The sequence below is a fragment of the Mytilus edulis genome, chromosome 3 (assembly GCF_963676685.1).
Source record: "Mytilus edulis chromosome 3, xbMytEdul2.2, whole genome shotgun sequence".
In the NCBI taxonomy this organism is placed as follows: Eukaryota; Metazoa; Mollusca; class Bivalvia; order Mytilida; family Mytilidae; genus Mytilus; species Mytilus edulis.
The window spans coordinates 52,029,282-52,055,946 of NC_092346.1; the positions used below are offsets into that span (position 1 = coordinate 52,029,282).

Here is a 26,665-nt window from a genome sequence, read left to right on the forward strand (position 1 = left end):
TTTAAGGGTTTTAAGAAAATGAAAGTTTTACAGAAAAATCTTATGATCTGAAAATTTACCGATTTTGTTCAAGTTTTGCCATGACCTTTTTATGGACTCATGTATAATTATAATCATTCTTCCATGTATATCTTTATTTTCAATAAACCGTAATTTAGTCATTTTGAAAAGGCATAGAGAAAAACATATGTACAGTATGTACAATAATAAATAAAATACAATTAGTATAAGGCATTCTATCAACAAAAAAGGGATGGCTTCACACTAGATTATGCCTTAAGTACGCACAGATTTATTTATGATTTTCATAAATTTGCATAAATATCATAAATAGTGAAAGTTTTGAGCAATCTATATCCTGATATTTGTATCCCTGTGGTAGAGAATTGTAAAGTTATAAAACCTTGAAGTTAATGAAAATCTGAGATGTCGCTGCAAACACATTGGCATATCGAACCAACTAAAAATGTACACACCATAAGGAGGAGCCAACGAAACATAACTTTCAAGGAAAGTGAAATTAAGAATAAGAATAGAAAGGCTTTACCTTTGTTTAATAATTTGGTTAACCAACACAAGGTTGAATATCAAGGTATATAACAGGGCAACGAGCAATGCTTCAAATCATTCAAAAGAAAATATATTCGGCGAAATAATGTTTATCTTTCGGTTATCATAGTTCTATGGATTTTTAAAATTACAAAAATATGTATATGCTATTTTCAATAGAACACTGGTAGAAAAGAACACTTTCAACATTACGTTTTCAAACTGATGATTAATTACCTATCTTGTTTACAAGTCATATTCCAAATCATATCCGGGGATGCTATCAGATCATACAAAACTCCTGGATTGTCTACATATGTGTCCCATTTTACAACAGTGCATGGAGCTAAGTCTTTTAAAGCTGGATAGTTCATTTCGATGTTCAACTTAATATGGATATAAATCAAATCCAACTTGATTTAAAAAGAATGTCGAATTTTGTAAAATGTTCGGAATGTCCAATGAGAATTCCTTAAAGTCCAGTCAAACCAGTTTAATCTGATTTTCCAAGGGAGTACAATGTCATTATGTTTTGACGCTTTACATTTAAATCAGAGGTTTTTTAAAAATACTAAAAATACTAACGGTTGACTTAAACTTTACAATTATGAAACATTTGTTAATAAGCTTCCTTTGTTGTAATGTTTTTGTTATGCTATGTTGCAATTAAAAATGGATCGTATATATATTGTTTGATCATTGTATTCAAAGTCAAGAATATTGCTTGGGAATTTCAAACTGTGATATCGAACGATGGTATCAATGACAAATCATTATATATAATGTATAACACGGGGCTGTTTGAAAAGTATTTTCAGTTAACCGAAATATGGAGTCAAGTAGGGAAATATGTAACATTCATGTGGACCTTCATGATCAATATTATATTGCCACACAGGATAATTTTTGGGGATAATTATTAGTAATCAATTTCAAAAATGAAACACACCCTAACACACACACACACACACACACACACTTAAAAAGAGCTTAAAATGTACAAAACAACACCAATATTAGAGTATATTTGGGACACGTTAAGCCGTCGGCTACATGCAGTCGAACCACCTGTACTATAGGTAGCACTCCACAGTTAGAAAATGAAATTAAAAATGAGCAACAAAATGTTTTATCATCTCCTATGGATGTTTGGATGTGTTTCTGCACAAGCCTGCTGGCTACAGTATGATGGTAGCCCATTATATGACGTCCAATAGCATTATTAGATAATCCTAATGACTGCATGCCGATAATCTGCGATCTTTGAGCCTCCAAGATTCGTCTTCGTACCATGTTCAAAGAGTGTGAATATAATGTTTAAATCGCCGGACTTAAATACCAAAGTTTGAGGCGCAGAGAAACTGCATTTTGTAATTTGCATAAGGGGCATTGTTCACGTGCAGGATACGTCGTTATTTAAATGAACGATCAAACTATCATGCAAAATATTAGGGAATGCTTAATTTTTTTCTGTGTGTATATAGCAAACTTTAAATTTATACAATTAAAACACTGCACACAACAACGCTTGTACAATTCTAAATTTCAAATTTGACGTAAGAAAAGTAATAATGTGCGATATGAACTGATACATTTCTAAAATTTCAAAGGTGACGACAGTGAAGATACTACAACAAAGACTGCGTAGAAATACACTCATCACTGACCAATTTGAACTAGTATAACATTTTATATTTGACGACGGTAAGGTAATTACAACAGAGGCTGCGTTCATAAACATCCCAAAAGGATAGCTGTTTGATAATGATTAAAAAATAATCTTGTAGTTGAACTTGGCTGGTTCTGTGACATCGTGGCGCAACTCCGCCTGCACCGTGTCCAACGCCCTAGACCACTCGACCACCTAGGCTACATAAAAATATAGCTTTCTGTGGTCGATGTATATATATATATATTAACTATGGTTTATTTAGTCACGTGTTATATATTATGTATGTTTTTTCAATATTTTGCCATATTGACTGTACGTTACTATTTTTAAAATGATATTGACTCCATGTTAATCAAAATACTAACATCGAGTTGATATCATATCCAAAATAGTAACATCGAGTTAATATCATATTCAAAAATAGTAACGTCGAGTCGATATCATTTTCAAAAATAGTAACGTTTAATCAATATCATATTCTCAAACTTTTTACATATTTTATATTTAGATTATGAACTTTTACTCAGTCAATACGTTATGTTTGGACCTGTTAGATTATATTGAACTTAGGACTCCGTCCTCGGTCAATATAATCGGAACAGGTCAATATCTAACGTATAGACCTCGTCAAAGGTCCATAATTAATAAATAGTCCCCACAACCTCGGACTAGTGGCGGTTAGATTGTGGATCGAAGCACATCGAGCATTTAAGGGACGCTATTGGGCGTAAAGTGCACGAAAGGACACCCCAGTTCAAACACGTCATGAAATAAACAATACACTTTGTCAGGAATGGTTGCTGCTACCTTAGCAACAAATTAGTCGACTTATAGCAGGAATCAGAAGACGTTTTAAAAGACGTGGTTATCCGTTTGAATGGAGGCTGCGCACAAAGTACTAACTCTTTGGCGTATAACGACCAACCAGGATGTGAACAATCATCTACAGATTAATTTTGAAATGTCTGACATTGTAAAGTTCGGCTACAGTAAAAGTTGTAAAACGAATTTTTTTGTACAAAACACACTTCATATTGTTATAAAAAGTTTGGTAAGATACAACATTTTTTTAACGTTTTAATGCCAATGTTATCATAAACTACTTTTCAATATTATTTTATAAATATTTTATCATATTTTCATCCAAAATAAGAGGCTAATTCTTCAAGTTTTCTAAAACAAAGGTGTTGCAATACTTTTTACTATGTGTGTATGTCAAAAAAACTTAAAACGCTTTCTTGATTACTCTTTCATTTCTGAACCAAAACCAAGGTAGAAATAACTACATTTCATGATATATTTTGGTTAGAAAGGCTAAAGTGACGCCCCCAAAATTCAAACTTGATTGTGTTTAGTGGTAATAGGCATTGTATAAAAGTTTACTAACATTTTGTTAAGGCAAACTAAAGGTTATCTATAGTTGTTAATTTCTGTGTCATTTTGGTCTCTTGTGGCGAGTTATCTCATCGGCAATCATACCACATCTTCTTTTTTGTATAAATAGTTAGAGTACAGACATACAGTGGTTGTCGTTTGTTTATGTATTACATATTTGTTTTTCGTTCATTATTGGTTTATTTATCAGGCTGTTAGTTTTCTCTTTTGAATGGATTTACATCTCCATTTCGAGGCTTTTTATAGCTGACATTTGCTCGGTCTTTAGTTTTCTATGTCTTGTTTTGTGTACTGCTGATTGACTTTTGGTATTTTCTTTTCTATCAAATGGCGTAGTGATGTTTAACCCCGCCACATTATTTATGTATGTGCCTGTCCCAAGTCAGGAGCCTGTAATTCAGTGGTTGTCGTTTGTTTATGTGTTACATATTTGTTTTTCGTTCATTTTTTTACATAAATAAGGCCGTTAGTTTTCTCGCTTGATTTGTTTTACATTGTCTTATCGGGACCTTTTATAGCTGACTATGCGGTATGGGCTTTGTTCATTGTTGAAGGCCACACGGTGACCTATAGTTGTTAATGTTTGTGTCAGTTTGGTCTTTTGTGGATAGTTGTCTCATTGGCAATCATTCCACATCTTTTTTTTTTATATAGTCAGTTTATTTTCGGCTTATCATTGTCCCTATTTGTAATTTGTAAATTTTAAAGTGAGACTCCAATAAAGTAAGCGTTTGTTTGTTTTTTTAATTGCCAATTTCCTATTAACACTCTTCTGTATAGTGACCGGATGACGAGGACTTTACAAACCATTTGCCGGTAATAGAGAGGCAAAAATTCAAGTCCGCACATTTAAGAAAGATATTTTTATGGAACAAACGTTTGGTTTGATAATTTTCACATGAGAGTTTTACAGTAAGTTTTCACAGAATCTAGAAGTTTTAAAAAAAAAAATATATGAGACAAACAAAAATTATAAATTAACCAAGACCTCTTTTTTTTTTTTAAATAACAACAAATTACAATAAAGCTTTGCATGCAATTTGTTAATTCAATCTCAGATATGATATATTCTACAATAAGTATATCTGATACTAATGATCGAGAGAAATAAAATACAATTAAGGAAAACAATTAACAGATCAACTTACTGTTGAGAGTTTTAAAGTTGACCACAACTCAAGGAGATTCATTTATAACCATTATCACATTCTCAACCCTGGATTTGTCTCTGCCTGGATTTACTTCGGGATCTTGTATGTAGATGAAAGACGAGTGTCGACCACAGTGTGTATTACTCTTTTAATAAAGCCGGCAAGTACTGAAAAAAAGTTAACCAAAATGATACAGAACTCCGAGGGAAATTCAAAAAGGAAAGTCCCAGTTAAATGGCAAAATCAAAAGCGAATGAACAACTGTCATATTTATGACTTGGTACAGACATTTCCTTATGTAGTAAATTGTGGAATAATCCTGGTTTAAAAGCAATTTAAACCTCTCACTTGATGACAGTCGTATCAAAATACATTTTATTAACAACGATGTGTGAACAAAACAAAGACATAGTAGGTAAACATGTAAAAAGGGGTACAGCAGTCAACATTCTGATATAATCTTGATCACTATAAAACAAATACGATTTCCTTTTTCATTTAAATGAATTCTCAGCTTGATATTTGGTTGATAAGAGGATTAATTATCTTAGCATTTGTAATTTTTTTCAAACTGTTCCTCTTTAATTGGAGTTGTAATAGATGAGATGACACATTTGCAACAAAATTGACATGTACTTTTCAAAATGACAACAACAAAAAAAGAAATATGGCACTCCGATTTTTTTTTCATTTTTAATTAAACTGTATAACCAAAGTACAAGTGTATTTCAGTAATCGGAAAATATACTATTTGGTATCGTGTTACCTTAATACATTGCTAATATAAGTTATCTAGCTGAACAGAGGAAACAAGGACAAAAAATTACAACGATAAATACAATAAAATATACGATAATATAACGATAAATTTGGTAAAAATATTTTGACTAAAATGTAAAATCTAAAAAATACTAAACTCCGAATTTAAAACGGAAGGTCCCTAAAGTTTAAGTAACCAGTCTTCCAACTAAGCCCTTCAGAGTGAAAATTTCATATCTTCTCTCAATTATAAAATGGTTAAGTAGAGATATAAATATGTCATCCACTACTGATTAGGGGACAGATGATATTACATAAAACAGATGTTTAAAACAAAAACTGAGTGTACAAATTTTTGATAAACCCTCAAGTAAAGAAATTACAAAGTAAAAAGTAAATATTCTGATTTAGTTTTACATCTACACATTACCTCGTCAGATATTAAAAAGAAGAAGCACGAGTTTTGAATAATGTATTATTTTTCATAGTTTTATATGTTATATTTAAGCTTTGAATCTTTAATATGGTAAATTTCGGTAAATTTCAACAGCTTAATTAAAGTCATAAGAAACCTCAAATCAAAAAAAATAATGCATATGTTTTTTATAACTCAGTGGATAGTTTTCATTATAAAACTTATGTACATATACTTTTTTCTGAAGAAAATTCTTTAATTTATTCATATTTAGAAGAAGTTTACTTTATTTTAATAGCTTGCTTCCAGCAAACAATTCCCCCGACATATTTTCCGTATGCAAAGTGACATCAGTGTGACCCATCTCGTAAAAATCCGGTGATCACAATACGCATGGATGTCCTTAAAATAAACTATTATCTGAATTTACATGTTAAACACGTGCTCTCTTTCCGTGCTTTTTTGTTTATTTTTTGTCGATTGTTGACAAACAGGTGACCATCGTTAAACTTCGGCTTCAAAACACGAACTTTAATTACCTGCCATATTTTCACAACAACACTGACTGATTGAGAAAAAAATTGACGATTATACGAAATTTACACGAAAAAAATGATAAATTCGTGCACAGAAGACTAAGTTTATGATGTTTGTATGCAATGGTTCAAGATTTGGAAGAACATAATTTTTCACCGGTCACTCGTTTCTTATGACTTTAAGTTCATTACATATACATTAATTTGTTGTTACTAAAAAACTATTAGAGGCACTCTTATGCATTTATTGATAGATTGTCAAAAGATGTTCAGAAGAAAAAAAAGAAAAGAATATAAGAAGAATGATTAGGTCTTTTCTCATCTAGGGGATAGATCCCATTGATACTTAATGATACCTCAATATTTTTTTTTATGGTAGGGGTGTGCCATTCTGGCCTAAAAAATGTACCAATTTTAATATACATGTAACATAACGTTCAGCACCTATAGTCAGGAGCAGATCCAGAAATTTTTGTAAAAGGGGGGGCTGACTGACCAAATAGGGGGCCGCTCTAGTCATCAGTGATTCCCTAAATATTCAACCAAATTTTTCCCATGAAAAAGGGGGAGGGGCATTTGGAACTTATTTTGAAGGTGAACTTTCATATTAATTCATATATTAGTTTAATTTAGTATAATAACATTGACCATTTATAATTTAAGATTCTGAATAGCATATTATAAATGAAACGAAGATCATACATACCCCAAATCAATATATAGTTATCAAACGTAAATGCATTTTTATGTATGTCATTTTTGTATAAAACCTCTCAAAAAGGGGGAGGCAGTGCTGTGTATTTACTTTTAATCCATTTATGCAACAATTACCACTTGTGGATCAGGATAAAATAACATGTGCTTCTTGTCATCTAACAAATTTTAATTGGAGTGACAGTTTAATTTGAAATTATGTTTTTTTTTTTTAAGTGGTGCAGATGATAAGCCCGACATCATTTTGATGTGATTTCTCGGGGTTAGTTGCAAGACTGTAACAGCAATAATATTTTCCCGACCAAATGGGGTCTTGACTTTGCATTCCTTTTCCATTTTAATGTTTTATGATGATTCTTTTTTCGTTTTTCTTTGCAGGTCCTAGCTGATGATAAGTTGCTTAATTAACAATAATTAAAGAAAGATAATTACTACGATGACAAGTTTTTCCGCCTCTGTATAGCAAATGACTTCGCATTCTTAAAAAGTCGATATGTATATATATATATATTTTTTTTTTTAAACTCATTTTTGTTGATATTTTCATTAAAATTTAAAAAAAAAATTATATATGCGACACATGGATATAAAAAACAGGGAATAGAAAATAACAAACAACAAACAGAAAAAAAAAATTAAAAACGAAATATCACTTAACATTGAAAAAGAAAATATTGCCCCCAAGTTTATGTAGATATATGTGTATTGGCGCATTGATGTTTATGTATACTGCTTATTTATCGAAGTTGAACATTGCTTACCTCCCTTTTCTTTTGATAGTTGACGGAATGTTATCTTTTTCTAATTTATTCCGTACAGACAGCATATACTATCAAAATTAGCATGATAATGATTTATGATAACTATTTTGTTTTAAATATGTCATTTGTGATTGTTAATTTATTAAAAGGATTGAGTATTTGCAACTTGTTTTCGTCATTTAGTTCAATTTCAATACCATTGTAAAGAATTTATCCTATTGGTATACGGACTAAATTCTATCATCTAGATAGTACTCTGGTTTCTCTTCAAACCACGAATAAATCTTTCGCCTTTTACTAAAGATTTCCGTGGAGAGGAACAATTTAATGAGTCTATAGACAATTTTTCTCAACCCTGTTAACTCAGGGTGACATAACAAACAAAGAATACCCTCCACAGCTACCTCTGCAAAGGTACTAATTCTGTACCAAAATCTGTAATACTGGAAATCAACTTTTAATATTCAGTACTATTTTGTTCCTTTAAAAATATTGTAATATTTAGGTACCTTTTTTTTGACCGTACTTGATTTGTACTTGAAATTTAAGTACTACATTTTTTGGTTGCACTACTACATTTTCAGCATTTTGAAAGTTTGTTTTTTTCAAATTTCTTAAAGTTAAAATGTTCAAACATGGAATACTGTGATTATTGTTGGTATTGATTGTGTACCAATATTTTAAGTACAATTCATGTACTCGAAAATTCAAGTACCTAAATATTACAATAATTCATAAGTAAAGAAATAGTACTAACTTTAAAAGTAAATTTCCAGTACTTCAGATTGTAAGTATAGAAAAAGTACCTTTAGATGCAAAAGTAGCTGTGTATACCCAATGCATCAAGAGACCTATTTGAAATTGGTATCGATGTCCGTTTTGAAAAGGAAAAACATGCCCACAAAAATTTAAATATTGAAGGTTTAAAACCCCTCCTCACCCCTATGATAATATTAAACGGTCGTTCCTTTTTGATACGTTTCCATATCCATCAATATTATAACATGACCTTTGACGGAATCGGATGTTTTGTTGTGGTCTCTTGGTTTTGGTGTTCTTTACTGTTTTAATTCGTATTTGTATAATAATTAGCTTTGGGTCAATTTTCTGTCATAAATTATAACTAGCGACAAGACAAAATAAAAATTATTTTTTTCTGATTTTAAACATTGTTAGTTGGTGGGGATCCAACGTGAGCCTTATAAATATGCTAAAGTTTCTCTCTAGCTTTCAATATAATCGTGAACAAAACAAAAAGCTTATCTTTTTATCATTTACCATGAGTATGCAATGACAGTTGAAACAGTGATCTAGATATAAAGTGGTACGACTTCTTGCTGAGGTAAGTCAATTGGTACACAACGTAATTCATTTAGAATCAACAATAATCTTTCACTATATGCTCTATCGTTACATTATAATTCAGATACATTTTTTTCTTTGATCTCATTATCATCAAATAGGTTTAAAGTACATCTATTTCAATCGATTTTCCCGTTTTATCCAATAGGCGTAAAAGATAAGTACATTATTTTTTTAAAGCGACATAATTTTGTACTTATCCCAGATGTCTTTCATCCAGTGATAAATAATGTAATTTTTTAAACATCCTTGTATGTCAAAGTTTATCTGTTTGATTTAGTTGTTTTGCTTCCATGCCACATCAATATTTTCATAACTTTTGTTATCATCTTCTTGCTGAAACAGGTCGATGGACAAGCGCAGAGGCGCAGATAGAGATAGAACAAACAGGCAAAAGCTTCTATACAAAGAAGAAAATCACAAGTTACGTACAAGTTCTCTCAATTATTTGTTGCAGATATCGAGGAAACAGATTTTCCAAAATCATGGTTGTGACACGGTTATTTTCAACATCTAAAGACAAAATATAGCCATGCCTTTTTGAGTTTCCTTAGTCTGACAATTTTCTCAATCGACACATTTATCTTCTTTGGGAGAGGACATAACATATATTTTGTTTTTTGAATCCCTCCTTTTTTCCCAATCCTTATTTGGTCAACTTTTAAAAGACAAATATTTTAAAGACAAACATAGTATAGCGTCATAAAGATATATACAACTTTGAAAGTTGGAGGCCCATTTTTTTCCTTGTTAGCAACTTCTTTGTATTGACATAAAACGCAAACCATCTATATGATCATCCAACCAAGTAATGTTCTATTTATTTCGATAGTTTTACGGGCGTCATCATGATGTGGAATACCCTTTTCAGATGATGCAATTTGCAGTATTTCACCCTTTCTCTATTCCTCGCGTGTGAATTTCAAAATGTGGCATCGCCAAGTTATTATAGTACACGATCATCACCAGTAGAGCAAAAACTCTACCTTTTCGAAGCTTTATTGATTATTATTTAGTTGTGCTCTGTGCTATTTCGTTTCTAAATATCTGTGTCTATGTTGTTTCTACTTGTTATATTCCTGTTTGTTCTTTGTCTCGGGAAAACTTTTTTAATCATGTTACGTTTTAGTTTCAAAAGCACCCAAGTTCACCCCTGTCTTAATGGGACTGGTGTTGCTCAACTCTGTTTTTGTTTTATGGAATATGTTTTCTTTTTTCTGTGGTTAAATTCAACTGGTATTTTTTCGACTATTTTTCTTATTTGCCGCCTTAGTATTTTTGTTTTTTCTCTATATTTGGCCATATTAATGTGAAATTAAAAAGGAATTTAATTTATTTATTTGACAAAATGCATCTTAAACATGCAGTCTTATTTCAAACCATATAAAAACTGAACACACAAGTGTTCTTACCAAATCATACACAGTAAAAAGAGGTAAACCATAATTTTTCATATCAATTATACACCGTATAAATAGGGAACAAACTAACGGTCTTATCAAATAAACTGTAAAAAGAGACAACACACATTGGTCATGTTAATTATACACAGTATAAAGAGGAAACACATAATATGTCATATCAATTATACACAGTATAAAGAGACTAAATAGAATTGATCATACCAATTATACCTTGAATAAAAAGGCAAAACATAATTGGTTTTATCAATTAGACATTGTATGAATAAATACATAATTAATAATCTCAATTTTACACTGAGATTTAAATATCATATTATACTAAGCATGACTTATTCCAGAAGATTTTCGCACTATTGTCAGTTTTTAAGTTTTTCAATGGAAGGCCTTTTATTAACTGTTTAAAGTGGCAATACAGAGTTGGTCATATCTCATATAAACTGTCTAAAGAGTCCACAATTGTTTTAGTCATATAAATTATTCTGTGAATTTTCCCCCCCCCCCCCCCCAGATAATCATATCCCTTCTACGACGAGATTAAGTTCTACATGTATTTTTTGTAACATTTAGATTCACACATTCAATATAATGATATATTTCAAAATTTGAATCGGTATAAAATAGATAAAAACACAACCATGTTAATAAGTGATATTTTTAAAGAATACCTGAAATTGTTTAAAAAAATAAAGGTATTTCCAAAGTTAATAAACCATAACGAGTTAATGATTAAAACATAGAGATATATGCGTTAACAAAAATCTAAGATTGTTCATCTCGCTCATCAATGACAAACATAAGATATTTTCCACTTAAATGCACTGAGCAGTAATAGGGGTTCTTTCATCTGTAATATGATCCTGTTGCAGTATATGACCATTATCAGTCGTATTTGGTGGTATATCAATTGCCTTGTGACCGTTTCCTAAATTATGCCTGGATTTTTCGTACAACAGTTTTATTTCAACACTGTCTTGAATATGAGAATTTTCGTCAGGATTTTTATCAGCAACATCACTATTTTCGCTTATAATTTCTTTGGAATGACATATATGATTTGGAAAAATATCAATCGTTATGTCAACGTCAGGATGCAGTTCATCATTCCATATGCTTAATGAAGGATCTTTGAGATTCTCCAATGACACTACACTTGCCTCTTTTGTTTGAATTCTCCAGTTGTTTAAGATCAATGTAAAAACTGCTGCTAGGAGAAATAAAACACCTAGAACATATAAAAATAAGATGAAAGTAAAATTGTTTTAACTTAGATATTTCCATGAAATTAATGACCTTTCATAAGCTTTCAATATATTCCATACTGCCCGTGTGATAAAAAAAAGTTTCTCTGCTTATTCCATTCTCCTGAAAGACAACACACGACTGGTATACATTCGAAAATAAAAAAAAAATACTTAATATCATGTTGACCACTTATGGTATATTACAAGTATTGTCTTTGTTAATATTTCTCCATCATGACAAGGCGAATATTTTGTATAGAAGAAGTTGCATTGTATCGTTGCGACTATAAACTTATCAACGTCCAAACGCAACAGGCAGTGCTTATAATTATAAGCCTGGTATCTTTGATGAGTTTGTACACACTTACAATCAAATTAAGATGTATTCTTAATTTAAAAAACCCAAAGAAAATACAAAAATATAGTGTTTAAAAAAATATATTAAAAGATAAAGCAGTGCAAAGTGATTATTAACTGTAAATAAACGGTGTCACAAATATGTCTGGTTAATTTATAATCGTTCTTTACTGATTTTTCTTGAATTCTTTTCATACAGATATTTCGCTTAAGGTGGTATGGGAGTCTAAAATAAAAATGATAGAATTTGTTTATACTTTGCCAAATACTACATCTATTGATATATGTTGAAATATATAATAAAAACGATAGGTCACCGTGCATTTTCTCAAGCAATAGGACGCGACAAAATGACACATTTTGTATGGATAATACAGGAAAAAACACAATTTTTTAAGAGTTACCTCCTCTTAAAATGGCAATTTTAAAAAAATAAAAAAATAAACAAAAATAATCAACATTTGCAAAAATATTATCATTTATAAGTTATATTCTTATAAATTGGTTCTTTTAAATGAAAATTCGTATTAAATATCTGCATTCTTGCTAACTTAATAGAAAATCTGGACCTTTGATTCACTGGTTTTTACAATCCAGGATGGAGGAAGACACCCATACCATTAGACACACCTTAAAATATCTAATTCCATTTATTTGCCAAAAAATAATTGGCATAGATTTTTCTTTAGATTTGTGTTAAAATTCAACATGCACAATTTATAAATGTTTTAAACTGTTTGCAACATCACCCATTTGCAGTTATTTCTGTATACAATAATTTATATATTATATGATTGAAAATTGTTATCAGCCCAATAATTAGCATTTGTATATTCTTATGCGTGTCATGACTCTCGAAAAAAGACTCCTAATTGTAATCATCCACTTCCGTTTAGAAATGATATTATGTAAAATTGTTCATATCTTAAATACATTATCATCTTTTCTGTAATAAAACAAACTTATTCAGCCCACCAGATGTATTTAAAACATTTCTTCATATCACCAGAACAATAAAATTTACAAAAAGAAAAAGATAAAAAAAAAATCAAATAATATAAATCGGTGTCTGCACTTTCTGCATTTTTCAAAATATGTCCAATTGTATACTTACAAAACTATATCTATAGATGTTATAATTGTTATCAAAGGTACCAGGATACTGTTATGAAATTGACTTTCATTACAGTTAAATAGCAATCAAACCCATCTTGTCATCAGACTTTTTATAACTTCTTTTTTAAAGTTATCCAGAAATGTGCTACAAAAATAAATCAAATGTTAAAAATTTAATTCTTCGGGTTCTTTGTCTTTTTCTCCATACTGCAGGCTGGCTGTGTTGTCTGTAAGAAACTAAACAATTTTTTTAAACATTAAACTGTTGTTTTTAAACGATTTTTCAATTATCTTGCATTACAATGTTTGAAATTAACTAATTCCAATTCTGATCAAGATTTTATAATTTCAAAAATCTTTGATAAATTTACCAAAACCATTTCCCGAGAAATTGGAAAAAGACATGTATAATGCAGTATAACTATTTTACCAAACTGAATTATACAGAACTAATTACTAACCACATCATCTAAAACAACAGTAACTTACCACACAGTATAAAACTATCTTCGTATGTTCCTCCATTGTCAACGAGGAACCCTTGAAAACAAAAATGAAACTCTTTGGATTGCCTAGAATACTCCATTAAATGGTCGTTTTTAAAAATAACAGCGAAAATGAGATTATATACTCTACTTTAAAAACTTTAACCCTTATATGTTACAAAATTAAAATCATATCTCAAGTTCTACGATTGATGTAAGAATTGGCGGAATTAAGAGTGTTTCATAGCAAATCCTCTGTCAACTGATAGACAATACTATAATCATATGCATTTAGAGCAAACATGTTAAATAAATAAAAAAAAAAGTTATCCGATCGCCCCAACAGGTTTCTGCGTTTAAGAAGAGTGTTACTGCATTTCATTTATTCAAAAAAATGTCCTATACCAAGTCGGGAAAATGGCAGTTGTGATCAAATAGTTCGTTCCTATTTATGTTGGCGTTTGTTTGTGTTGCACTTCAGAGTTTTCGTTGTTCCATTGTGTTCCTCTTATAGTTCAGAGTTGATGTGTTTCCCTGGGTTTTAGTTTCTCTCAATCGATTTATGACATTTAAACAACGGTATACTACTGTTGCCCTTATTTACAAACCTGCAATTGGAGGCCCTATGATATATCCAACTCCACCAATGAAATACATTGTTCCTATACCACTGGATAGCTTAGATACACCAATCAATTCCATGCATAGAGGGTTAATCATTGTAGTCAAACCACCAGAATATAAACCAAAGAGAATTGTAAAAACTGTTTGACCTTGGAATGTACCGGAATATAGAGGGAATAGTATTGTCAACAAACCTACGATTCCATTAAATCCAAAATTAAGCATAACTGGATCTAGACCATTATGGCCAACTGAAAGCCCAGTTATAATTCTACCAAAGACGGAACTAATTCCTATGTATGTTATAAGTAAGGCGGCATTTTCTTTGCTGGAGCCTTGTAAAACTGCATAGTTGGTTAAGTGTAATAGCAAAATGGAGAATGGAACATTCCAAAGTAGATACTGAAGACTGCAAAACATAAATGATTTATCTGATAAAATGTCGAGATGAAGAAGATTCTTTAAATTGTATGATATATTGTTATTACTCTTTGAAGTCAACATATCAATATCACGTTTCCTTTTCACGTCCATTTTGTGTTTGTTTTCAAGGTCAGAAGGACGCATTAATGATCCAATTACGATTTGATTACTAGAGATTGCACCGAGTACAAGAAATGCACCTGGAAGTCCATACTGGTTAATTAATGCTTGTAAAATAGGACCTGCGATAAACATGCCGAATCCTGCACCGCTTACTACAACAGCTAATGCTAGTCCACGTTTAAGATGGAAGAAATATCCAATCACTACAAGTGGAGGCGTTGCACACAAGCCTAAACCTGTCCCTGAAAAAAATGTAGGATGCTATTATAAGTGCAAAAACAACATTATGTTCTAGAGAAACAAATTAAACAAATTCTATAGAAAAGATTTAGCTCAAACTGAAGCAGGTATAGTTTAGTTTGTATAGGTTTTCCTCGCGTTTGTGTAAACTGTATTCACGTTTACTGGCACTGGTTTTAAAGCACTTCATATGCTCTTTTGAATGTCAAATTCTCAAAAAATAAGAATACACTTAAAGTCTGCGACTTCACAAATATGTGTATCATGTACTCAGATGAACGATCTGTTAAATAATGTTTTTCTTCTTCTATTGGATATCTTTTAAACAGATTATTTTAACTACCACTTTATTTTACAGAAATTGGCTGCTTGATGTTTTATGTCACTTCATAAATTTCCTGTTACTAAACTTTGATTTCTTCGATAAACTAAGGATTTTCTTATCCCATGAGAAGATTACCTTCGCCGTATTTGGCACAACTTTTTGGAATTTTGTGTCCTCTATGCTCTTCCACTTTGTACTTGTTTGGCTTCTGAGCGTCACTGATAAGTCTCATGTAGACGAAACGCGCGTTTGGCGTACTAAATTATAATTCCTGGTACCTTTGATAACTATTATCCATAAATAAGTTTCGTTACAATTTACTTTAAATGATCAAAGTTTTTTAAGATCTGTAAACGCGGTTGGTTTATTTTTTTCACGTTCCTGTGCTCTATTCCTCTTTTTAAACATTTCAATGGAACAACAAAAGTTACAAGGAAAACGTAAAAAAAAGTTGTAAATGTTTAAATCCAGATTACATCAAACGTATATTCCTCTAGGTTATACTGGAAACAGACAAGATAATGAAATCAGAGCTAATAGTAAAAACTCCAACATCAGTATTGATCATATTGCAGAGATGGTCACATAATAGTATCGAAGGTAAAACTGTCATCATGTAATGAATAACATACAGGAATCAGTAGACAGATAACACTTTTAGAAAGAAGGAAAGTATTTGAATACTTGAATTCAGTTTGCATATCTTTTTATAGTCCGAGATTGCTGGCACAAAAGGGGGTTAAATACCCTCAGTGGTCATAGAAATCTTGGACAAAACATTTCAATAGTCTATTATCTTTGCACATTGGTTTAATGAAGATGAACCAAGTTCTATATTGAAACTAGAAGTTCAAGATCTTTCCAAAATATGGTATTATCAAAATATAATAGTAAACAAAATAAATAAAATGTACAAAATGTTTGGTTTTTTAGTTTTTTACATTAATTGTAGACATATCATATATTTAAATATTTTTAAAAGACTAATTTCGTATAATTCGTATACCTGCTATAATTCCATAGGTTATTAGTATGTAATTCAAATTGTGAGAGGCGAAAAAGCTGGAAACAAATCCAATGAACATTACAATGCCTCCAACTATCATCGTCATTCGACAGCTATAAATATTGATGAGCATACTTGCTAATGGTCCTGAAATAGAAAACAGTGCGTCAATGTATAAAAAGTCATATATCTAGAATATCAATCTTATTCTATGTTAAGATAGAAGCACATAATTTAGAAAAACTCATCAATGATCCAAGGCTTATAGTTTGGTACGACAGCCCAAAGTTTCTTTTACATTAGACTCATCTTGGTAGCCGGCATCTAACCAGCTTGCAGGACTAATCAAATGCGGTGTTAAGTCGCACTACGAAATCGAAAATTACGGTAGAAAATCCTTAGTGTTCCGAATTATTGAATATTCCATCAACAACAAAATAAAAGAAAATGAACATATCGGTGATCATATGTTATAATGGTCCTGAAATGGACGTTTTAGTTGGTGACGAATGGATTTGTGATATCAGTATCACGAAGTATAAGTACCTACATTTCTAAATTTGCCTTGTTTTAAAAAGGCTATATATTTCAATTAAAGTAAGATATGTAAATGTGTACATATATTTGATATGATATTCTCAGTATCAATAAACCTTTTCCCGTTGCCACCAAAGGTAACGCAAAATTGTCTATGGGTAATGGGGTCGGTAATAGTGAATTTCGTTTCTGTTGAATATAAATGCGAGGTCTAAAAAAAAATAAGTGAATTGCCTAAACAAAAGAAAGTGAGCTTCAATCCACAATATGTATATTTGTGTTTTTCACTAATTTAGAAATTCGAGACTTAAAATGTTTATAAATGTCTTACCATTAAAACTTTATATAAACAATGTTTACAATACAAACCGCAATGGTTAAGTATATGAAGTACCTATTAGAGATAGTAGACTTGTAAATATAGAACCAATCAGTGCTGTGTATGCATTGTCTTCCTCAAACCTTTGTAGTAGAGCCACGTGGACAACACCAGCACCGTAGATAAGTAATCCGTTTATGATACCAGCAACACATGCTGCTACCATAATCACCCATGCCCATCCTTGATCTAAATTTTTGTTCTTCTCTTCGTTGTATTTTGAATTCATTGCAGCTATAAAAATAAGAGAAGAGAAACATTGAGAGGCAATGTGACAATACGGGGCTAAGAGAGAACAATTAAAGATAACTATATAAATTCATCTCCAATTTATTCCAACAATGTTAACTTAGATCTTAAAATTTGCGTTAGCCGCGCAGGGGCGGATCCAGCCATTTGAAAAAAAGGGGGGGGGGGGGGGTGTCCCAACCCAGGACAAAGGGGTTTCCAACTATATGTCCCCATTCAAATGCATTGATCGTCCCAAAAAGGGGGGTCCAACCCCTGGAACACTCCCCCCTGGATCCGCCACTGCCACGTGTTATACGATGAAAAATATTTGTCTTATTTAAAAGTTGTCACATGTTTAGAGGTGTATAAAAAAACTCAGTAAAATTCAATTATGAAATCACTGACTCTTAAGATCACATTTCTTGATACTGCTACGCAAGTGAAGGAAAGAAAAATGTCTGTTTGCACGCCCACAGACAAACATTAATATCGTTTTCTTTTGAGTTTTCATCCTAAACATTGCATCAAGAGAATTCCTTATAGCCAGGTCATACGAATAAAACGGATTTGCATCACCAATGATACTGCAGAAGGGGACTAAAATATCGGCGCTATAGAAGAAATGACAGGTTTCTCTTCTGCCAACAACATCAACCGAGATGAACTTTTACATATAAAGACAAAAAGTTCAAAAAAACAAAAATTACTCTCAACATATCATAACAAATCAATATGTGCATTAGCACAAACGCATTGAAATAATGTCATTATAAGATATGACCCAGCACGAACCAATGCAGTTTTTTTGCTTCAATATTAGAACGACGACCACGAAATAGAAATGAATCAGAACGAAAGGATTCCCTTTGTATGATAAAAATGATTACTTCCTAAAAAAAAATGGGTCCAGTTGAGCTTACTCTTTACAAACGATGCATAATTATGGAAGGCAGATGCGAATCTATGATATTGGAAAGGGGGCACCATCAAGACAACGTTAGGGTTTGTAAAACATATATCAATTGAAGATAGATGTACCTTAATTTAGAGGGGTGTTCAGCCCTGAGCGCCCAAAATCAGACTCTTTGACGATCTTTTATTCTTGAAGGATTGATTAACTGTTGTTTGCCTAACCTCCAGTGGTATTTCAATAATTGCTATAATAGGTAATTCCTGTAATATTTGTCGGTCGGGTGAATAGTGGGAAGTATGGAATGCCACTGAAAATGAGGGTATGATTGGATAGGTAATGGTATTAAGCCTTTTGACAGGCCACCTACGGACTTTGTTTCTGACAACACACACACTCTTCATGCCGATGAGGCAATCGTAACTACTCGGCCATTCTCGCTACGCAGTACAATAGCCTCGTATGCACTATTTCTTCGTGTAACCAGAAAGGCCGAGTTGTTCCGATTGGCCGATGAGGGTGGTATTCCGTAAACCGGATAAACTGTGTTAATTTTTAGTACTCCATGGTTTCCTTTTTTGTACACGTGACACAAGCGTGATACCGATAAAATATACTAGGTTTTCAACATTTAAAAAGGTCAATACAAGTCTTGATTTATGATGCAATGCACCGATTCTAAGTTAATATATAAAAAGAAAGATCGGCTTAAAATTCTTTTTACAAAACTATTATCTGAATCTAAATACTGAAGAAACGATTCCGAACTATTAATTGCTTTGTTGACAATATTTAAACATGACTTGTTGTTAAAACCAAATACCATGTAGATTATATAAATGTTCTTTGTATGATAGTTTTAGATGACACATTTGCATCCAAACATGCCCTGGTATCGGCGTTTCTCAAATTTGCGCGTTGTGATTTCGTATAGCATATAGCTATAGGTCCACAGAGGCAGATTTAGGGGGGGGGGGCAGGGTACCCGCCCCCCCCCTTTTTGGGAAATAATTTGGTTGCTTATATAGGGAATCACTGAAGCGTGACCGGAGCGGGCCCCTTCTTAGGGCAGTCAGTGGGCCCCCACTTATGGAAATTTCTGGATCCGCCACTGGTCCAAAATTAAAGACCTCTTTACTACCTACTTATACTGTCCTATACTATGACTTATATCGTTTTCTCCTAAATGTAATGATGTTTAGGCGAATAATCTGAATAATAAATAGCGAAATAAAATGTTTTGAAGGTCGACCCGTTTGTGTTTTATACAAATATATAACTCATTAATTAATTCTCAGATATTTTAAAAACAGGTACAGCTACTATGTGTATCTTAATTTGCACGGTGAATGATACCATATATAAAATTGTAATTAGTGTCGGTGCTGCAAAACATCGGAAGCATGAAATAGTGCTATAAAGTTATTGATCTTACCTGATATTGTCTTTTAGTGCAAACCACTGGTGTGAGTACACACACACACACACACACACATGTAAGTTTATCACGTGACCATTGTGAACTTTAAAATGTTGTATTGAAATACATATATCCGTTATATAAAAAATAATGTTGTATAAAAAGGTCATTTAAGTTACTAATTTTATACATGTATAAAAGTAGTCATTACCATGAAAATGGCCATATATATATGTAGAACTCAAATCTATGGTAGGGTCCTAATCTATGACAGATTCCTAATCTATGGTAAATGTGACGTCATGCCATCCCAAATCTATGGCAGATTTTTTACAATCCTAATCTATGGAAGGTTTTGTAGTTTCCTAGTCTTTGGCGGATTTTTGTTGTTTCCAAATCTAAAAGTAGGGCAAATATTGTGCAAATGGAAAACATTGCAGTAAATTAAATATACGACTAATGATTTGTCCAAAAGACTTTGATGTATACGACAACGGGAGCCTGTCTATAAACCTTTGTGGAATAAACATTCCATGATGGTCAAATCGTGAACAACTCGTTTCAACTAGTACATGTGAGTCCCTTAACAAACAAAACGGAGGTTTAATTTCTAAAACAAAAATATAAATAAAAGTGAACAGTTTTGGTTTTCAAATAATATTTATTTCATCGTTCATACATCTTTTTTTTTTATTCGAAGACGATTTAAATCAAATTGGTACCCGGTAATTCTTTCTTTCATTTTAAAAACTTTGCCAGTCGTAGATAACTTATTTCCTTAATTAAATCATGTAATAATTAAATTTTGGATGTAACGCGTCTTCTGATTGGCAGACGTTATTTTGTTATGAGCCCATAGACATAATTTAGTCATGTGACCGTGACGTCATCAACGTTTTTCATGGTTTTCTACGGTTTAAAATGAAATTTAGAATTAAATTATAAGAAATGACTGTAATATTTGTTCTGTCTATTCGAAATAACATAAAAAAAATGTGGTGCACACTGATAAATAACTCGCTACGCGCGTTATTCAGTGTGCACCAAATTTTTTATGTTATTTCTTCATAGACAGAAAAAATATTACAGTCATTCCTTAACTGAAAAAACGGTGCCATCGGTCATCGCGGTTAGGACGGTACAGCACATTATGTCCCTCTTCCGGATAATAGGTCACGTCTTCCTGTAAACCTTCCTCAAATTAAATTGTTTTCGAGAGACATATCTTCATCTGAAATGTTGCTTAAATCTCTGGGTTTGCCATCGTTAGTGGCGGCGACGATGTAATATGGCGTTATTCAATTGTGATGTTATGTGTTCAATCTGCCATAGATTTGGAGAATACAAAAATCTGCCATAGATTTGAGTTGTTTGGCGTTTGTAACGTCATATTTACCATAGATTAGGAATCTACCATAGATTTGGAACCCGCCATAGATTTGAGTCCTACATATATATTCTAGATAGAATCCATAATGTAAAAAGCATTAAGTTCAAATTTCAATAACTATAAATCAAGATTTGGAAATTGGCAACAGAGAAACCGATATTCTCTGCAGTATCTTCACTTTAGAGTTGATAGTGATACAATTAGATGATAGCACTGATTGACGAATTCTGTTAAGTATTTAGAATTGACCTCAACTTAGTGTCTATTCTGAAAGAAAATTTGATATAGAACGGATATTGATGTTTTTTCTTTGTAAGTCACTTGAAATGTTTTATGTAATAATAGTTTCACATGAGCAACACAAGAAATTAACTGTTGCTAGGGATACATATTAATCATAGAAACCATCAACGAACTATAGTAATTCTTCTGTTCATATACATTGTCAGTTAAAAATTCAGCCAAGGAGTGTGATTTTGTGTTCAATCAGCACTGCAGTCACCCACTTTAGGGTCGACATAAAAAAAAAAAAAAGGAAGGATAAAAAACTTGATTTCAATAGTTTGGGGTGGGGGTCAAAATTGCTGCAAGTTTTGTTTAATTGATATCGATTTTATATATATCCTTATATTGTTCAATCATTTTTCCCAAATAAAGTTAAGAGGGGGTAGGGGGGTCAATGAAAAACTATATGAATTAAGTTTTTTTTTTATCCTACATTGAACTTTTGATGCATTCTTTTGTTAAGAAATGAAAAAGCGTGTCAACTCTAATTTGTTTCGAGTAAAAATGACGATACTCAGAGTGGTGTCCCCTATAGCTAGCTTACACGATACCTATAAAGCTTGTCGATCACAATCGTTATATAATAATCAACTCGAATCATGTAATTTACAATACCGGTAACCGTAGTACACAACTCTATACTTAATATTCTATAAATAAACATAAATCATACTCCAGAAATCGTTAATGCGGATGTATTTATAAATATGTCATTGTCAGTGCTTTGTCATTCTTATTCACAATTAATGTATATATATATTTTGTAAATGTGTATTATTAAATAACAATGACTTACTGTTTAAGTAATTGCAGCTTAATCTCCATTTGTTTCAGTTTCAAACATCAATTATTATTTATAATTATGTCATAAATTTTATGCAGTTTCATTTTGTTTCTGTTTTGTATTGGCAAAATCGATGCCGTGTCAATGCGCAGCCTCAATGACTTGATAGGTTAGTTTCCTATTTCTTTGTTCTCTGTTCATTCTCTTTTTCAATCACTTTTTAAAATCATTCTTGACTTATCTTTTGTCTGTGTTTTGTCACGACTTTACAGCATATCAATAGCCTCGTGAATATAGCTGTTTATTCGACAGCCATCAACAGCTAGTTTTTGCACGGGGGGGTCTCTTCCTATATAAAGGTATATACATATGTGCCGCTGGAATGGGTCCCTTTTTTGATCCGTCAAATATATCAATGGGGTGCAATTTTACCGAGGAAATATATCAATAGGTAGTAATTGACCGATTGTGATATATCAATGGGTGATAAATATATGAATGGGTTATGATTTCGCTGTAAAATATATGTATAGGTAGGGATTTCACAATTATTCAATATATGAATGGGGGGTGTTTTTAAAATCCCAGCTGCACACCTGTACCCAAAATCCCATGTTGAGACCCCCCCGTGAGTTTTTGTATCAAAACAATCATGATATTGCTATCCAGCAAAATATAAGAAAACGAATGTATATTCCGTTCATCTGTTATAAATGATTTAAGAATATTTAAACGAGGACTTGTCTTGTTGTCTATTAAAATACATTACTAGAATCATTGAAAGTTACAGATTTTTGCTATAACAAATCGTAAAATGATCTAAAATAAAAAAAAAAATGAAAATCCGTTATCTTTGTAGCATGCCACAAATATACGGAGCCCTCCGTTTGATAGAAAAGGCCTTGGGGTAATGGTAGCAGCACTCCCAAGAGAAGTTAAACAACGCGGACTTTACAGTGCATGTATATGGATTTAATATCGATATTCGGATCTATTCCAAGGGCATGTGTATACTTCCTATGTACATCTTGCTGCAGGGGACGTCATTCTCAGTGCAGGTAAACACAGTTTTTAGTTGTCAACTATAGAATTGTGATTGTATTTATATAATGATGAACTGTGGTGATCATTATAAATTTCTAAGGAACAAACATTTTTTTCAGAAGGGTCTTGACGGTTTTTCCAAAAAAAAATACATTTTGTTTTATTTCGCTTATTCTATTTTTTTTTCAATATTTCAAACGAATTTGCCTGTAAATAAAAGATTTATTTAAAGTCGGTTATACATATAACAATACAACATAAGCTCTGTAGAGCTTTTATCCGACATACATATAAGACAAGCACAATACATAAAACACTTAAAACATGCAAAATAAATAATGTTATTAAGCACAGCAATTAATTAGCACAATTAAAGCATATAGGCAAACATAAAATGCAGATAAACTAACATTCATGCAATAGCTATTATAAAGCACTAAAAGTAATTCAAGCATTAAGAACACAAATAAGAAAAAATTATGCAAAATAATTTAAAAGCCAGAGTATATACAAGATAAAAACTGATCTACATCTCATTGAGATCTGCAGGAGAAACACTGACACGAACTGCCCTCCCAATTACCAACCAAACTTTTAAACTGACCCAATGGCATATCTTCTCTCATTTTATTTGGCAGTTCGTTCCAGAGTTTGGCTCCTACATATCTAAATGAGTGTAGCCCATGAGTAGTTGTCCTTACCCTGTGAACATCGGCTATGTTGTTATTTTTAAAAGAGTAATTACATGTTTTAATTTCAATAAGTTCATGTAGATATAATGGACATTGTTTATTAATAATTTTATATACCTCTATTGCTATTATTCTAATTCTTCTGATTTCTAAGCTTGGTAATTTTGATTTAATTAATAGTTGTTGATAGGTACTACAATAGTCTTCATATATAAATCTTAGGGCACGCTCCTGTATTTTCTCTATTTTTCTGGTGTTACAATCACCACAGAAGTGCCATATTACAGGACAATAATTAAAATTTGACGGCATTATAAATGAATAATATATATATAGTAAGTCTACCTAATTTTGTTAAATGTTTACCAATGCGTTTAAGTACATGTTATTGTCTTGATGCCTTTTTACAAATATTGGAAATATGTGCATCAAACTTAAGTTGATAATCAATAGTTACACCCAATAATTTTACTTCTTTTTCACAATGTAAATATATTATTACCATCTAAATTAAATGAAATGTTTTTATTTTCAGTTTTCTTGCCTATGGCTATTGCCTGAATTTTGTCAGGGTTGGTCTTCATATGATTTATGTTTTTCATTTCTGCCGGTCATTCAAAATGTCTTAAATTCCCCACTATGATTTCCACTATGCCACGGAATTTGCCATTTGGATATTTCTTTTTTACCCTTGCGAGCCTCTTCCCGCTAAAATTATTCGGAACCTTTCTTACTTTATTCGATTATTGATGATTGAGCAATAATGATTGGTAGCGTAATCCGAAACTGTAAACAAACATGACTGCACCAATCTCGTGGTAGTATATTGAAGAAGGTGTTGTGTATGTAATGTTGGAAATCTATTTATGATCTTTAATGATGACATGACAATGACGTTTACACTATAAACCATGATGTTACACAAAGACAGCTGTATACAGAGATCTACAGAGAGTTTCAATCAAAATCTATCCAGTCAAATTTTGCAGCCAGTGTCGCTCCTCCATACATTAAATATCTGTTCAATATAGAGAAGCGTAAGCAGTTGGCAAGACTTTGTATAATATTTTGGTTCATTTCTGGCATTTTATATGCTGTTTTTCTTTCATTTTGCGGAATCGCGGCCGCACATTAATTGACAACAAATTTGGTAAACTTTGTGACGAAATAGTATCTTCAACTATACAGAAAAGATCCATTTTAGACTATATGGATACGTCCCTAGGTATACCGATAAGTGTTTATATTATAATTCCGAGGACATAGTATCAGTGACTATACTGAGTTTATTGAAGATTAGTAACGATAACCTCCCTTTTATTTGGATATTGGACGGGATGTTAACATTTTTAATTTTACTTTAAACAAATAAATTATACAGTTAAGATAGCAAAATAATTTGTTAAACTTACTTAAAATTAATCAACTTGTTTATTAAAGAATGAAAATTATTGCAAAAGAAGCAAATATTTGCAACAAGTTCTTCTTGTTTAGTTTCATTTCAATACCATTGCAAAGAATTTATTTTATTGATATACAAACTGAATTTTTCATTGGAATTGTTACTCTGGTTTCTCTTCAAACCACGAATAAATCTTTCGCCTTTTACTAAAGATTTCCGTGGAGAGGAACAATTTAATGAGTCTATAGACAATTTTTCTCAACCCTGTTAACTCAGGGTAACATCAATCAAATAATCACTTCCCTCCATAACAAAAAGTTGACATTTACAGGTATAACTTTTTAATTGATGTTTATTCGCGCAAATATACCAGCAATATCTGTGTAGAACCATCTTATCCTTTAAACAAAAAAAATATTAATATATATTTTTCTGTCATGCAGATATCATTACCAAGATATAGGAATATATGGTGTGAATGCCATTGCCCATAGAGAGAACTCTCTATTCAAATAACAATTTATAAAAGTAAACCATTTGGGACCGGTCAATATTTATTGGGCGGTTGGGACCGGTGCAATTCGTATTTCTCCCATTAAAAAAATGTATGTCTTACCCTCTGAATATACCAAAAAAAGTTTCTGTCGTATATGAAATATCTACTAAAAAATATATGTTCTATCTGATATATGAATAAATCAAACAGACTTGAACTTAACTTTTATCAGATAAATTTTATAGATCAAATATAGTAGTCTTTAAATTTGTGAGGAACTTCTAACCTTTTCAAAATCATTTCATGATTGTTCTATAAACATAATATTAATGTCTAGACCTGCAATTGTATGTCCATTGTTGTTACGTGTGTGTTCCTAAATTAATCTGGTTAATTTTGTTGTAATTAGATTTGTAT

At 31.6% G+C, this 26,665-nt stretch overlaps 1 protein-coding gene and 2 non-coding genes across 5 annotated transcripts; 2 read left to right on the forward strand and 1 right to left on the reverse strand.

Annotated features, from left to right (window-relative positions):
• Positions 1 to 8,203: 8,203 nt before the first annotated feature.
• On the forward strand, positions 8,204 to 8,323 carry LOC139518226 (U5 spliceosomal RNA). Its single transcript, XR_011663317.1, has one exon. It is a non-coding gene; the product is annotated as a U5 spliceosomal RNA (small nuclear RNA).
• A 2,306-nt stretch (positions 8,324 to 10,629) lies between these two features.
• LOC139516775 (monocarboxylate transporter 12-like) lies at positions 10,630 to 20,244 on the reverse strand. Of its 3 annotated transcripts, XR_011663023.1 has the most exons (7): positions 20,171 to 20,244; positions 17,610 to 17,828; positions 16,679 to 16,825; positions 14,546 to 15,349; positions 13,942 to 13,992; positions 13,451 to 13,597; positions 10,630 to 11,960 (listed from the first exon to the last, which is right to left on the reverse strand). XR_011663023.1 is itself a non-coding variant. In XM_071307065.1 (6 exons), the coding sequence occupies exons 2-6, from the start codon at positions 17,821 to 17,823 to the stop codon at positions 11,548 to 11,550; spliced, it is 1,629 nt and encodes a 542-aa protein (XP_071163166.1). In that variant the 5' UTR covers positions 17,824 to 17,828; positions 20,171 to 20,244; the 3' UTR covers positions 11,380 to 11,547. The 3 variants fall into 3 exon arrangements, 2 of the variants coding, with proteins under 2 accessions (XP_071163166.1, XP_071163167.1); XM_071307065.1 differs by lacking the exon at positions 13,451 to 13,597 and having other exon boundaries at positions 11,380 to 11,960; XM_071307066.1 differs by lacking the exon at positions 10,630 to 11,960 and having other exon boundaries at positions 13,587 to 13,689.
• A 5,668-nt stretch (positions 20,245 to 25,912) lies between these two features.
• On the forward strand, positions 25,913 to 26,032 carry LOC139518227 (U5 spliceosomal RNA). The gene has a single exon (XR_011663318.1). It is a non-coding gene; the product is annotated as a U5 spliceosomal RNA (small nuclear RNA).
• Positions 26,033 to 26,665: the final 633 nt, after the last annotated feature.